The sequence below is a fragment of the Equus przewalskii genome, chromosome 21 (assembly GCF_037783145.1).
Source record: "Equus przewalskii isolate Varuska chromosome 21, EquPr2, whole genome shotgun sequence".
Lineage (NCBI taxonomy): Eukaryota > Metazoa > Chordata > Mammalia > Perissodactyla > Equidae > Equus > Equus przewalskii.
The window spans coordinates 19,594,937-19,610,543 of record NC_091851.1 but is presented as its reverse complement, the minus strand read 5'-3'; the positions used below and the strand labels follow the sequence as shown (position 1 = coordinate 19,610,543).

Below are 15,607 nucleotides of genomic sequence, written 5' to 3'. Positions count from 1 at the left end.
GCTGGGCTGTGAAGACAAGACCTCCAGAGCAAGCATATCAGGCATTTTGTAACTGGGGAGTTACAAAAATCAAAACTTATCTGACTGGCTGGAGCCAAGTCTAGAGTTTCTGATGGAGGAGGAAAATCTGACTATGAAAGAGGGGCCACACAATGGGAAAAGGACTCAGATAGGGTCACAGTAAAGTCCTGCTCCCTCACTCTGAATCATCACCTTCCAGTCAGATCTACATCCTCAGGCACCTGAGACAGTCACCCTCGTGCTCCAGGATAAGCGAAAACTGTACCCTCATGATGAAATAAAAATAGAGCCAGTGAATAAGCAAATGTAAATCCATGGTATTGAAATGTTTATCATCAATTTTAGTATTACATGTACAGATCAGTAATGTAATCATTATGATACTATGTGTGTCTGGTCTAGTTTTTAAGGTGTAAAAGCATGGGGGCTGGCCCTGTGGCCGAGTGGTTAAGTTTGTGTGCTCCGCTTTGGTGGCCCAAGGTTTCGCTGGTTCAGATCCTGGGCGCGGACATGGCACTGCTCGTCAGGCCATGCTGAGGCGGCGTCCCACATGCCACAACTAGAAGGACCCACAACTAAAAATATATACAACTATGTACCAGGGGGCTTTGGGGAGAAAAAGGAGAAATAAAATCTTAAAAAAAAATAATAAGGTGTAAAAGCATTTAAAATAATTTCATATATTAAATGTGGGACTTTAAATGCTTAGACATATTAAGTAATAAACGTTTAAATGCTCGAAAAATTGCAAGCTGTTAAACTTGTAAGTTTTCATTTATTTGTTGTGAAAGCGGTTTGTACATATTTAGAAAAATGTTAATCACTTACTACCTGAAGAACTGTTCATTTGATAAATCTATTAGTAGCTCGATTACTAAATAATGCGCAAAGGGTCACAGGGTTCTCTCACCACACTAAACCGTTGGGACATAAAGAATCTTAGAAGGCTTCTGGGATGTGAGGAAGGAATGTGCCTGTCCCCACTCCTGGGTGGGCAGTGTCTTGAGGGTGGAGTGAAGGGACTGTGGCTGAGGAGGGTTGAAGGAAAGGACAGAAGAGACCCGGAGCTGCTGTGTTGCTCTGTGAGAAGCCCCGTCCAGTGTGGAGTTTAATTACTTGCAATGTCATGGCCTGCCTCTCCCCTCCACCCCCACCTCCCTTCACTGGCTCTCAACCTTGGCTGCACACTGGAATCTCCCGATGCTCCCTGAGTCCCACCCCCAGAGACTCTGACTGAACTGTCTGGGGTGCAGCCTGGCACAAGACTGTTGAAAACTCCCTAGGTGATTCTAATGAGCAACCAGGGCTGAGAACACTGTTCCAACTGTAAGCCATCTACTTTTCCCTTTGTAATTTTATGTTTCTATCTCATACTGTGGGTCCCTATGTCTGTTTCTTCCCTCTCCTACTAGACTCTAGGCTCCCAGATGACCTTCCAAACAATGCATGCGGCCCTTTCCAGCTCCAGGTGACTCCAAGTGCCCACTGCTGATAGAAGTAGCAGAGTCACACCTTACTTTGAATTTAGGTTCTATAGTTAATGCTTATGGCAACAAATGAGTCAAAACCACACTGGACAACCCCTCAGGAAGGCTCCGCCCCAGAGCCTGATGTCCTGTCTTCCCATCACCATTCACATAGACAGCTTCCTTCTGGGCTGGAACAGAAAGCTGCCTCCTCCACCAGGCACCCGAGGTAGTAGGTGGATTACGCTCAGGGGCCACCTTGCATAAAAAATACACATTTAAGCACATGCCTCACCCTTAGCACAGCAGGATGCTCACACCATGAACAGCCCACAGGAACTAGAGTGACTGACCCTACAGGAGACACACGCCTCCCATCTCTCACCCACTCCCAAGCATATGGTCCTGACATCCACCAGTGGGTGGAATCACCCACACTATTTAAACATTTTGTCAAGGATGTAGAGCTGAATCCATGTGATGCAATGTATGAAGCAATGTGCCTCCACTGCACAATTCTATCCAGCTCAAGCAGGTGCTCCCCTTCCTTCTACCTGCCCCACAAGCAGCTGGCCCAGCCTCTCTCCCCTCCTGACCTCCCTTTCCTCCCTCTTAAAGGCTGCCATTCCCTAGGACTCTATCCTTGGCACTTTTCCTTAACTATTCTCCCTAAGGGCTCTCAGCCCTCCTTAGGACTCCTGAATCCATACAAAAAACAGCAAGACCTCCCTCCCCCATTAGGGGAGATGTGGCCCAAGAGTTTTTCCACTTTTGCGGTAGCCACAGCAGGGAGAGAGAGAAGGACCTCACCCAGGCCTTGGGGGCTGGGTTTGCAGGGAACATAGGAAGACAGAAAGTGCTCAATATTTTTCTGAGTGAATGAGTGCATGATAAGAATGGAACTTCCATCTGCCTCTAAAGGACCACCCCACCCCCCGCCCCCCAGATATATTCTCAGGTCCAGATTTCACCTGCTTATCTGGGATCCCAGGCCAGGCCTTCTGCCACACCAAGCCACACCACGCTGAGCAGTGCTCACAGGCCTTTAATCTAGAACAGCCTGGCCATACTCCATCACAGCCCCAGGATGGTAGGGAGGAATAAAGATGTATGGCCATGTAGGCTGTGCCAACTCCGAGTCCAAGAGGGAAGGGCTAGGTCAGGCTGGGGCCTGGGCAGGGGCCTCCCGGCCCCAGGAGATGAGGGAGTTGCTGGCCTGGGCAAGCTCGGCGATGGACACCCGACCTCGCTGTCGGATGAAGTTAGCCACAGCAACCAGTTCCTCTGGGGTTATGTAGATGAACTTGCCCCGGTCGTCAATCACACCTGTGGGGATACACAGGTTGCAGGGCTGAGCCTTCTTGGGCCCTCCCAACCTGACCTGAAATTGCCTGCCGGCCCACCCACCCATTCAAAAGTGGCTCAGAGCTCTCCAGGACTGCTTGCCTGCCTGGCCTTTCCTGGCTGCATCCATTCCTGGCCAGGTGAGTCAAATCTGGCTTTCTTGCCTGTCGTCATCACCCGAAGCCAACCCCAGGCCTCAGCACGTACTCCTTGTGACCGTGTCCCCCTGCTAGTGCCCTCATTGCACACCCCTCCCTCCACCCAGGGTGGTCGCCCTGCCTCTGCAACAAGTCCCTGCAGCCCCCTGTGGCTAGATACTCCCCAGGGCCGGGGCCTGTAGTGATTGATTCTCATCCTCTCACCTGTCAGAGTCCCCTCAGCCAGCAGGTCCTGGATGCGGTTTATGGTGTCCTATGGGGAGAACAATTTTCAGAGCAGAAAGGGACGCTGCCATCCCCAGAAAAGGCACCTGCATCCTCCCTCCCACCACAGCCAAATATCTTCCTCTCCCTCTCATGGCTGCCCCCCATGGTGACTCCATGCTTCCTTTGGAGGGGCCTAGGGGAGAAGGGACTCTGGTCTGGGCGCCCTGCAAGACCCCCAAGAGAGGCTCTCTTCCAACCACAAAAGGAGGGATGGTGACATTTGGCTGTGAAGGCTGGTGCAGCCTGTTTGCAAGACAGTTGTCAAGGTAACTGGATTTGGGCTGCTTCAGTTACAAGGGCTGCTGGAGTGATGGGGTTTGGACTTGTTTCTTTTCCTCCCTGCCTGTTCTTCCATCTAGAAGAGAGGCAGGACTCCTGCATTGCCCAGAGACTCCTACACTCTACTCACTCTTGGTTGGGAGCATCAAGACTCTATCTCTAGGGCAGGCCTCCTCTGACAGCCACACAGACCTCGTGGCCACACTCCACATAACTGGCCACCTTCCAGGGCTTACCTGAGTCCGCAGGCCCACTTGGGAAGCCAGGTCTTCCAAGAGCACAACCTTGGACTGCTACAAAGAGAGGGAGGGAAGGGAGAGAGCCTGAGTATGGGCAAATCCCTCTCCGCACTGGAACCCTCTGACGTGTATATCCTGATCTGATCTGGGTGGCTGGATAAACACTGAGCAGATTCCTATGGGAGAGCCTTGCTCCCCTCACACTCACTCACACATGCTCAGAATCACCCATATATAAAGATACACACACTCATAAACTCTCTTATTCTCCTGTTTGTAGGGAGGGATCTCCCCATCTCACTCGCCCCACAAGCCCCGTCCTGGACTGGGGATGGCCTGAGACAGACACACATGTGGAGAGCCAAGCACACCTGCCACCTTCTCCTCTGCATCCAGCCGTATCTTTTTAACATCATGGACAGGTTGGAAGCACCACAGAGATGTAGGGAGCGGGTGCAGCCACCGAAAGCTATTTTAAAAGACTGTCACCAGGATTTGTGTTCCCTGAAGACGTGCTAGGACAAAGTGCTGAGGTGTAGGGGATGCAATGGTGAAAAAGACATAGCGCCTGCCCTTGAGCTCACAGTCCCGCTGGGGAGGCAGGCGAGAACAGGGACAAGGAGAGAGCAGATAAAAGGCCCCAACAAGCCAGGGTCTCAGCAGAGGCAAGACGGCTCATTCCTGCCTCCTCTTTGCTCACCGCTCCCCCGCCTGGAGACCCCCACAACCCTGACACACCCACACTTCTTCACCCATCCTCTTCACACCATCTGAGACACTGAGCCCACCCTTAAAATAACTACCGCTAACACTGCCTGGTACTTTCCACGCACGGCCATGTTTCACGTGCTTCCCTCATATCCTCAGTAGCAGCTTTAGTTCCTGGGCGTGCAGCTGAGGGTCCACTGCTGGGTCCCACACGTGCATCTGCCCCCGCCTCCCCCACACACAGATAGCATGTGACTTGAGAGAAGGCAGCCTTTTGCATTTTTGTGAATCTTCCATAGCAAATGAGCTGCAAGAGGAGTGACACGGTGACACCTCCCCAGCTGCAGATGGCATGTGACTGTTCAAAATGCCAAAGTGAATGTGCAAGCGGGGAGGCAAGTGAGCCGCAGTTGGGCCAGGGGGTGGGCAAGCACAAGGTGACCTGGCCAGCTGGCCTCTACCTACAAAGCAGGGAGCCGGCACTGGGCTCTTAGTGACAGCTCAAAGTGGAAACATGGAGTCACCCCAGATGGTCCCTGCAGACCTGGCCTGAGGGGCTGCTGGGGCCAAGTGTGTTTGGAAAAATAAACAAACCCAGCTGTTGTCAGAAAAGGGAGTGGACCGACAGGAGCAAGCCAGCCTTATGCTTCACATAAACTCCGCTGGGCACAGAAACATGCCTCCAGTTCTGAAACCCTAAGATGAAAGGGTCCATCCCCTTGGGGCCAGGAGGAAAGAGTGTGGGCTGAATTTCAGAAGTCCTCCTTCTCCCTGCAGACAGCAGCTCTGGGACAATCGGTCAGCACAGGCTAGAAAGACCTCTAAGCTCCAGAGGAGCTTGAAGAACCCCTAGAGAATGGCACTTCCAAAGAGCCACTGAAAGGGAGGGCTGGAACTGCCCTGGGAACCTTGTCCCAGGTCTCTGCAGAGGAGAGGGGGAGCTGACGCTGAGGGAGGAGGGCTCCCAGAAGAAGGGACTCAGGACCACGTTGCTGCCCACTGGGTAGGTGTGGACAGTGAGTTCCAAACAGCAGCAGGACTGTGTGAGAGATGTCCTGCCTGGGGCTGCAGCCCTCACTCAAGAGTGCCAGGGTGAAGAAGGGGCTCCATCAGAGGGGAATGGTCACAGCCTGAGGGAACAGAACCCTCTGGAAGCTCCCTCTCAGGAACCTCCGGCAGCCCCTCACTGCTAGGAGGTGTCTAAACCCTGCCCTCTTTCAGAAGACGTCAGGGGAGGATTATGCAAGCCCTGGCTTCTTGGCACCCCCTAGTACCACCCCCACCACCACCCCCGCTCCCTCTGCATTCCTTCCCTCAGCCGCCTCTGCACCTCTGAGTTGCACTTGAAAACCTCTCCCCTCGTCGTATCCTTCGTGGGAGAGAAGTTGCTTAGCAGCAAAGCAGAGCAGGATGTGCTTATGCAACCTGGAGCAGCATCCGGGCAGCCTGTGCCACGGCTGCAGACAGAAGGGGACACACCTGCTGCCCCATCCTAGACTCCAAAGGAAACAGTATCCTGTTCCCCCCGGAAGACCCAAGTTCCTGGTCAGGAACACATGGCAGGGGACACTTGTTTCAACTCAGTGGAGCCTCAGTGAGGCAGAACTGACAGAAAACACATGGGAAGAAACTTGGAAACACAGTGACTCAGTGAGCGTGGGGTCTGAAGAGCAGGGAAACTGTCAAACCCAGAGTGTGAGGAAGTGATCAAAGGCTTGCGCCTCCCACACAGACCAGGTCCTTCTCTACCTTTGGAGGCAGAGGAGAAAGGACTCTCCTGGCCAGGACCCCATCAGTTCAGCCTCTCTTGGCCTCCCTGCCCACTCCTGCATGAGCACAGCCCCTGCTCAGGTCTGCTCCCTCTAGGAGAATCCACACGACACGCACACGCGAGGCAGGGAGCTGACACTCAGGCTCTACTCTGCAGCTTCTTACCTTAATGTAGTTGATGAACTCTGTCAGGAAGCTGTGGGACTAGAGGAGCAGAGAAATCAGGGTGAGTGTCCCCTTTGCAGCACAGGAGTCTGTACCTATCCACCTGCCCACCTGAGTGTCACCTGCCTGCTGTCTGTGTCCCCACCCAACCATCTGCATGTGCCACTGGCCCACTTGCCTGCCTGAGCAGCAGAACCTCCCATGTTGAGGGTTTCAGAGGCACCACTTCTCCTGAGGACAAGGCCTCTGGCTGCTAGAGGCTGCTGGTCCTGATGCCTATGTGCCTCTCACTGCCTGACTAGGGAGGCAGGTGAGGAGCAGCGGGGTGTCTGGGATGGGGTGGCCAGCCTTGGGTCTGATACAGGCCTCGTCGTGGTGGGCGCAGGGAGGGGTTTCCCAGGGGCGACAGACCCACCTGTTCCTCAGTCATGGTCTCGCCCACACCCTCCTCCTCCACCACGAAGGCCTCCTTCAGTTTCAGGTACTCCTCATGTTCCCGCTGGGCCTGCTCCTCCCGGGCCTTCCTCTCTTCCTCTTCCTGTAGACACAGAGGAGGCAAAAGTCAGGTATTTTGGGGTGGGCATCCATCCCATCCCTGTTCCAGTCTCTGCTGCCTGCAAAGGGCACCCAGGCATAGAGCCCGGCCTTTTCTCAGGGACAGAGCTCCTTCAAGAGCCCATCTCCCTGGCCCCAAAGTGGAAAGGCAGGCAGAGGCCCCTCTTCTTGTCAATTCCATCACCTCCCAGACAGATGCTACTCAGCTCCCTTCTCAAAAATCCTGCCACGACCCCACCCCACAATATCTTCCAGTCACCCCCACCTTCTCCCTCCCTTGTCATGTCCAAACTTCATGAACAGACCCCCAGGTTCCATTTCCTCACCATCTATTCACCCCTCTAGCCCACTGCAATCTTGCTTCTGATGCTCAGCTCCACCAAAAACACGATTCCTGCTACAGTCTCACCCATGCCCTCCATCCCACTAAATCCAAGGGAGGGGTATCAGGCCTCACATCCCTGTCCTCTCAGCTGTTGGGCAGAGCTGACCATCCCCTCTTCCCTTCCTGGGCTTCCAGACCCCACCCTCTCCTGCATTTCTTCCTGCTCCTTAGGCCATTCTTCCCACCTCCTCCATCACTCAGCCCTGTCCCTTCTCTCTCCTTCACTCTTTTTCTGGCCACCTCACCATGCCCACAGCATCAAAATTATCTCTTTGTCAGTGACTGCCACAGTTGTATCCCTGCCCAAATCTCTCCTCCCAAACACACGCCTGCCCATGTGACACACCCACTAGGCCATCTTACAGGCAGCTCAAACTGAATTTGTCCCAGAAAGATCCTGTGATCTACTCCCCACACATCTGGTCCTCCTCCTGGGTCCCTGCTCAGTGAATCACACAGCCACCTGGCCAGCTGCTCTGGTCAGAAATGAGATCTAATCTACCACTTCTATCTTTAACTTCTGGAAAACTCAGTTCGTGCATGTTGCTCCATCACCACCACCACGACCTAGTGCAACAGCCTCCCCACAACCCAACTCATTTTCCAGAGCTCTCAGAAAGATCTTTTTAAAACATGAAGCTAAAGCTGCAACAGAGAATATACAAGATGAGCCTGGAGCATCTTGCAGTGCCAAAAAGTAAGAAAGCACTCAAAAAACAAAATAATGAGTGTATGTCAAAGGTACACAGGAGCCAACTGAAAGAGCTTCCAATGGCCAAAGCAGGAACAATCGAAGCAACAAAATAAATAAGACAGTATTGAATTATAACACAAAGCACAAAATAAATATCCATAAGTCCAAGTAGATATAAATAAACGACTGAATCTGTAAACAGAAAAGAGATAAATCTCCTGTACAAAAGAATTCCAAATGTTTTCTGTAGATACTCTCCACTCGCTGAGGTGGAGCGTAACTCCCCACCTCTTCAGTGTGGGCTGTGCACGTCGACTGGTTTCCAAAGAGTATGGGAAGGGGGAGAAACATTGCAGTGGAGGAATCCAGCAAACGCCACCTCAGCTAGGTGATCAAGGTGTACATCACTAGCGGTAAGTCAAGTTGATAAGGCGTACCCTTGATATGCTATATTGAGAATGGCATTGCACCTGTGGTCTTCCTCCCAGAAATCCATGACCCAAATCTAACCATGAGAAAAACATCCGCCAAACACAACCTGAGAGACATTCTACAAAACTTGCCCAAGATGCCTCAAAATTGTCAAGATCAAAAGCAAGGAAAGTCTGAGAAACCATCACAACCCAGAGGAGCCTAAGGAAACCTGACAACTAACTATAATGTGGTATCCTGGAAAAGAAAAAGGATAGTGGGGTAAACTAACGAAATGTGAAGAAGGTGTGGAGTTTAGTTAATAATAATAATGTATCAAATTAGCAGTTGTGAGAAATATACCACAGTAAAGGAAGATGTTAATAATAGGGGAAACTGAGTGCAGGGGAGAAGAGCCCCAGGATATTTAAGGTACATCAGGTAGGATCAATCTTCAGAAAGGTGAAAAAACTCTCTCCACAAATGCCTCCTCTCTGCTGTGTTCTGGCCCATCCCCCAGCACCCACAGCCAGGCTTTCTACCATCCAGTGTCCCTGGATAACACAGTCAGTTAGAAGCCAAGGGCGCTAGGCTATGAGGTCTTCCCAAGTAGGGCAGCCCTGGCTCTCACCCTATATACACCAGCTCTTTGGGACATTCCCTTTCTCGGGTACCTAGTTCTCAGGAGGAAGGAAGCACCTGGCAAACAAATGCTCATTAACTACCTTTATTGCAGTGGCCCCCATTTCCTGAATGTCTCCTCTATGCTAGGCCCTAAACAGAACCTAGTTCAGGTAAGATCTAGCATCCCTTACAATGACCCTTATCAGCCTCAAGGCTCAGGATCCAGACGCCCCCTTACTCTATGACCCTTCTCTATCTTGTGTACCCTGCTCTAGCCACTCTAACCATTTGAAAAATCAACGTTTTTCAAATACTCCAGGTATGTTCAATAAATCACAGGCACAAAAATCCCCATCTCAGGCTCTGCTTTCCAGCAGCAGCTTTACACAGGCTGCGTTTAGAGCACAGGGACCAGATAAACCAGGGCCTCCCCTGCGCCTGGTCCATGGCCCATCTCCTCGGTTGGAGGTGTTGGGAAGCAAGGCTGCCTGGCGTCAGAAGTCTGGATCAGGGGTTTACCTCACCTTCTGTTCCTCCTCCAGGCGAAGCCGCTCCTCCTCCTTTTTCCACTCTGCCTCACGCTGGGACTCCAGGCGTTTCCGCTCCTCACGCTCAGCCTCCTCTGCCTGAAGAGAGGCCTTCATAGGGAACACATCCCCACCTCCAGCTGGAGCTTGCCCACCTCCCAAACAGGCCAAAGCAGACAACGCCTGAGCCAGGCCACGGACCAAGGCTGCAGGAGACAGGCAAACAGCAAACCCGAACCCAGTGTGCAAGGAGCCTCGAGGGGAGTGTCTGCCATAGGGGACAGGGAAGGCAGGGCCCTTTCTCACTTCCCAGAACTGCACCCCATCCCTCCTGCTTGCCTCACGCTGGGCTTTACGCGCTTGTTTCTCCTCCAGCTTCCGCAGTTTCTTGGCTCCAATTTTTCCTGATGAGTGAGTTTCTGTTGGCTTCTCGATGCCTTCTTCCTCCTGGGCTGAGTATGGTCAGGGAAAGACATTTCAGGTCCTGTCCAGAGAGGACCACTGATGATGGATCCACTTTACCCCTTGTCCTTCTCCTCATGGGGGGATCCCCTTCCACCCACCTGCAAATGTTATGAGGTCAGCTCTGTACTCCAGAGGCATCTGCCATGAATGCAGAAATTCACCCTCTGGGTGTGTGTGTTAGGGATAGGGGAGGGGTGAGGCAACCATGGGGCAAGGGAACAAATGATAACTTTAGATGCTGCATAGCCATAAAAAGGGAAGTGCCAGGTTCTAATATATGACTGTATGAAAATCACATTCAGGACTGTTTGGGCTTGCAGAGTTCTCTGGTTTCTGTCTCTGAGCCAAGCCTCCAGGGAAGCATGGCCCCATGGGGCTACTTATCTGTCTCAAATCTGAAATCATGCTCACTGTGATCTGGAACTGCTGAGGGTTCTGGGCTCTGCCCCTGGCCAGGGTTTTGCCATTGTCCCACCAGACCCAGGGCAAAAAGACAGCCCAAACCCCAGGACTACCCCAGGAGCTACTAAAAGTTAAAGACCCACTGATGCCTAGCAGCAAGGATGTCTGACTCCAAGTCCGAGATGGAGGGATGGCCCAACAGAAGGCCTCTTTTTTGAGCCAAAGGGGCTAGTTCCCAAGGGTATAAGGGCAAAACCCCCAAATGCCTCCTCCTCAGGCTCAAGCCAGCTGCTGAGTACCAAAGAAGAGAGATTCTTTCTCACAATCCTAAGAGCTCTGTTGGTTTCCCTGCACCACGGATATGGAGGCCTCTGTCAACACGATGTCTCTATCTTCAAACGCTGCTTCTAGGGTTACAGGTAAGCCTTCTCCAGGAACTGGAGATGCTCTTGGCCGGCACTCTGGCCCTAGGGTGAGGCCCTCAGGCAATGAGTGTACCCACACCAGGAAAGATGCTGGGACATAAGGAAGGGACTGAGAAACTCTCTAGGACAATCTGAAGACCCTTACCCTCCTGCTTGGACACTGAGAGCCAACATGAAGGAAGAGGGGGTTGGTCCAGAGGAATAGGGGCCAAGGTCCAGAACTGCTGGTCCCCAGGACCAAAGGCTGGTCCCAAGTCTCCCCCTACTCCATTCTATGGCTCCCAGATATCCCTCCCACACCGTGGCTTGACACCTGACTCTTCCACCCAGTTTTGGGGGTCCTCTCACCTCCTAACCCAGCCCCCTTCCCTACCAGGTTGGGCTCCTCTCACCTGGAATGATGGCCTCCTCCTCGTTCTCATCCACCTCTGACCAGGCCACGCGCTGGGCTTGACGCTGGGCCTGCAGGCGGCTGCCCAGGTCCCTCCGGCGCCGGGGCCTGCCCCCAGCTCTCTGCTCCTCAGGCTCCAGGGGCCGAGGCTGGGCCACTTGGCCTGCTACTATTGGCTCCTCTTCATTATTCAGTGGCTCTTGGCCAGCTGTAGGGAAGAGAGGAACCACGATGCTGTCCAGCAGCCCAATCCACCTGATGGCAGGGGAGCAGCATCCTGGAAGCCTTACCCTCTTCCACTTGACTACCTCCAGGCTTCCGCTGCCCACAGCACAAAGCCCCAGCTTCCAAGACCATAGTGGCCTTTACAACCCAGACCCACACCTTGGTCCTATGCAGCAAGATCATCTCTTCCCTCCTGCCTGTGTCAATACCTTTCTCTCCCCTCAAGGCCCCACCTTTCCAGTAGGCCTGTCAGGAGACTACCACCCTACAAGATGGAGCTGAAGCTCTACCTCCTCCAGGAAGACCACCCTGACCTCTCCAGATCTCATCTGAAGGCCCACTGCAGGACAGCATTTATTTCTTGCCTGACACCACCTGCCCTGGTTTTACCTGGCACCTCAGAGAGCACACCTGAGGTCTGAGTCTCTCTTCCTAGGAAGATCTGTTGGCTTACCTCAGTTTCTCTCTCCCCTGCCCCTGGAGCATGCAGGTGCTCTGAAGTAGCTTGTGGGCCCAAGAGGGGAAGAGACATACACATAAACCCATATGCTGACAAGAAATGGGGGCGGCGACGGGGAGAGGATGACAGGTATGTCTGTTCTGTGCCCTGGCCGATGACATGGCCTTCCGGTCGGGGTGGAGAACAGGGTGGAGGATGCATGGCCGCATAGCTGCTGTCCTTGACAGGTAAGGAGAGAGTTTCAGGGTGTCTCCGGGAGCTGCGTCCTGCTCTCTCCAGCTCGTGGGTAGGCAGAAGACACTCAGGTGCCCCCTTCTCGGCCCTGGCTCTGGAGTCAGCCTGGCGGGGATGGAAAACCCCTGCGGCCTCTTCAGTGAGCGCAGAGCGGGATCGTCCCGATGAGGGACGGGAGTGTGTCCGCCAGGGCTGGGCCCCTTTGGGTCTGGAGGTTGGGAGTGCTAGGGGGCGAGGAGAGGGATAGGGCGAGGCTGTCTTTTGGGGCGGGGAGAAAGGTATAGGGGCGCTGCCCGCCGGCCACAGGCTGGGTTCTAGCACTGCATCTCCCCGCCAGACCCGTCGCGCATGCGCGCGGCCTGCATGACGCGCGGCTCGCAGCCCGGCGCCGGGATCCTCGTCAGCCCAGCCAGGCATGCCAGCGCATGCGCAGGAGCCGCAGCGCGACGGCCTACGAAAGCTCAAGAGGCCAGAGAACCAGGCCCCATGGGCCCCGGCGCGGCGGCATCTCTTACCTGCTGCCGCCCGGCCCCGCCTGCGAGTCAGGAAAAGGATAAGGCCGACAAGCAGAGCCGCCGCCACTAAGTACACCACGGGGGCCATCAGGACGACGGCTTCCAGGGAGAACAAGCGCGTCCGCGCTAAGCCCCGGGATCTCCCAGGCCCCGCCCACGCCCCTAAGGCCCCTCCCGTTTCCCATCTTAGACTCCGCCCACCACCCGGAGCCCCGCCCAGGTCGCACACGTCACAGACAGGCCTTAATTTTTTAGTTTAAAATAAAGTTGGGGGTCGTAAAAAACCATAATGTTAAGTGGAAATTATTGCAAGTAGTTATGTCAGCATGGCAACATTTATGTATGTTTTAAGAGCACTAAAAAATACCACATAGTGTTTATGGAAACGTGGAAAAACTACAAAAAGATGCTTAGAAATGATACGCACCAACTTCAGGACAGCATTCTCCTCTGGGGAGAAAGATGGAATGCATGGAATTAAGAGCAGAGCTTTGCCTGTATCTGTGACATTTGATTTCTTTAAAAAAGGAGAGGGAGAGACCAAGTCTTCTATTTAAATAAATTGTGATATACTTTTGTACTCAGATCTGCAATTTTTTTTTTTTAAAGATTTTACTTTTTCCTTTTTCTCCCCAAAGTCCCCCGGTACATAGTTGTGTATTCTTCGTTGTGGGTTCTTCTAGTTGTGGCACATGGGACGCTGCCTCAGCGTGGTCTGATGAGCAGTGCCATGTCCGCGCCCAGGATTCGAACCAACGAAACACTGGGCAGCCTGCAGCGGAGCGCGCGAACTTAACCACTCGGCCACGGGGCCAGCCTCTCAGATCTGCAATTTTATACCTATTTAAAAATAAAATTAGCTTTATTAGGTTGTACAAGAATTAGTTATCCAATTTTCCATAGTGAACACTCAGAATTTAAATGCCCACAGGGAATTTAAATTTCCCTTTAATTCTTAAGAATCTATTTTAAAAACTGGGGACAAATTATACCTGAATTAAGCTGCTTTTTAAGAAACGAGAGGATGTAAACTCAAGGTTTTTTAAAAAGCAAATAACAATTACTGGGAATTTGCTATTACAGTATTATGAAGCTTTTTAGATGTGATAACATAACTAAAGATTGCTGGCCCAATGGTGTGTGTGTGTGTGTGTGTGTGTGTGAAGACTTGAAAAAATATGGCAACATGTCAACAGCTTAATACCTGTTAAATTAGAATGGTGGGAACTTTAGCATCTATTTTATTATTTTCTGTAAGTTTAGAATATTTTATAATTTATATTTTTAAATTTTACACAAGCAAAAAGGGCAGCATAGATAAAATAAAAATAGCAAGTGTTGATAATTGTTAAGGTTGGGTGATGGGTAAATAGGGGTTCTTATACTGCTCTTTTCTCTATAAGTTGACATTTTTGTGAAGTTTGAAATTTTCCATGATAAAAACTTTTATTAAAAAGTAAAAGTTGAAAGGCCAGCTCCAGTGGCTGTTTGTTTGGTGTGCTTAAGTTTGGTGTGTTTGGTGTGGTTAAGTTTGGTGTGCTCCACTTCGGTGGCCTAGGTTTGATTCCTAGGCACACATCAGTGGCCACGCTGTGGTGGCAACCCACATACAAAATAGAGGAAAATTGGCAACAGATGTTAGCTCAGGGTGAATCTTCCTCAGCAAAAAAAAAAGTAAAAATTAAGACTTTATACATTTTTCTGCTTAATTTGCACGTGCACAGAATGTTGTCTGGAAGGGCAAAACAAAAAACTGTCATTAGCGATAACTCTTCCTTGCTGCCTCAGTTCACATCATTTTTATAGCTTTCATATGGAGTTTTCAGAGTCCTGGACCCCAAGTATGTCACTTAAGGTTTGTGGACAGACTGGAGGGGGTGGAATATAGCAGGGAGAACAACAGTGAGAGAGCTGCTGCCCTGGTTTAAGAAAGAACAGAATAGAGGGGCCAGCCCAGTGGCGCAGTAGTTAAGTGCACACGTTCTGCTTCAGCGGCCCAGGGTTTGCAGGTTCGGATCCTGGGTGCGGACATGGCACCGCTTGGCAAGCCATGCTGTGGTAGGCGTCCCACATATAAAGTAGAGCAAGATGGGCACGGATGTTAGCTCAGGGCCAGTCTTCCTCAGCAAAAAGAGAATTGGTGGCAGATGTTAGCTCAGGGCTGATCTTCCCCAAAAAGAAAAAGAACAGAATAGGGCTGGATTCATGACAGTAGCAGTTAGGGTTGAGAGGAGAGGACTGATTCAAGAACTATTTCAGAGGTAGAGCCGATAGGACCTGACAAGCTCCTTTGAGGGCAAGAATCACCCTTCTTCGCCTAACTGGGTTTTCCCCACAATTGAGGGGAGTGCAATTCCAGAGATTTCCTGTCGTAGTCCTTGCTAAAGGGGATAAAAACTTACATATTTTAATTCTAGCATAGTCTATTTAATGAATGCATGACTAATATAATCCCCTTCCTTTTTGTTCAGAGCAACTACAACTTCACTATCTCTTTATAGGTTGGCTCATCAGTTAAGCAAACCAATCAAACATTTTTGTTGTTGTTCTGTTGTTGCCTGAAGAGGATTCTGTCACTTGCAACCAACAGGCCTGACTAAAGATCATACATACACAAACTTTTGCATACAATTTTGGGTATTCACCTATCTCCTCCCTTCCCCCAAGGCCTTCAGATTTAGAGTGTGGTCTATCTAAAACAAACATACATTCACAATACTCCCTGTTTAATAACCCTTTGTGGGCTCCCACAGTTTGCTGGGTGACTGATCAGCCTCCCCAACCTAGGTAGCTCTCTCAGCATCCAGGGCACCCAGGGTCCTTGCACTGGCCATAGCATTTGATACTTGTCTGTGGAACACCAGCTGCCTATACCCA

General features: G+C 51.6%; 1 protein-coding gene across 1 annotated transcript; it reads right to left on the bottom strand.

Moving 5' to 3' along the window:
* Positions 1–2,512: 2,512 nt before the first annotated feature.
* On the bottom strand, positions 2,513–12,912 carry DDRGK1 (DDRGK domain containing 1). The gene is made up of 9 exons (XM_070587969.1): positions 12,731–12,912; positions 11,298–11,504; positions 9,953–10,065; positions 9,611–9,712; positions 6,833–6,955; positions 6,418–6,456; positions 3,772–3,828; positions 3,194–3,242; positions 2,513–2,813 (listed from the first exon to the last, which is right to left on the bottom strand). Exons 1-9 carry the CDS (start codon positions 12,816–12,818, stop codon positions 2,647–2,649), a joined length of 945 nt encoding a protein of 314 aa, XP_070444070.1. The 5' UTR covers positions 12,819–12,912; the 3' UTR covers positions 2,513–2,646.
* Positions 12,913–15,607: the final 2,695 nt, after the last annotated feature.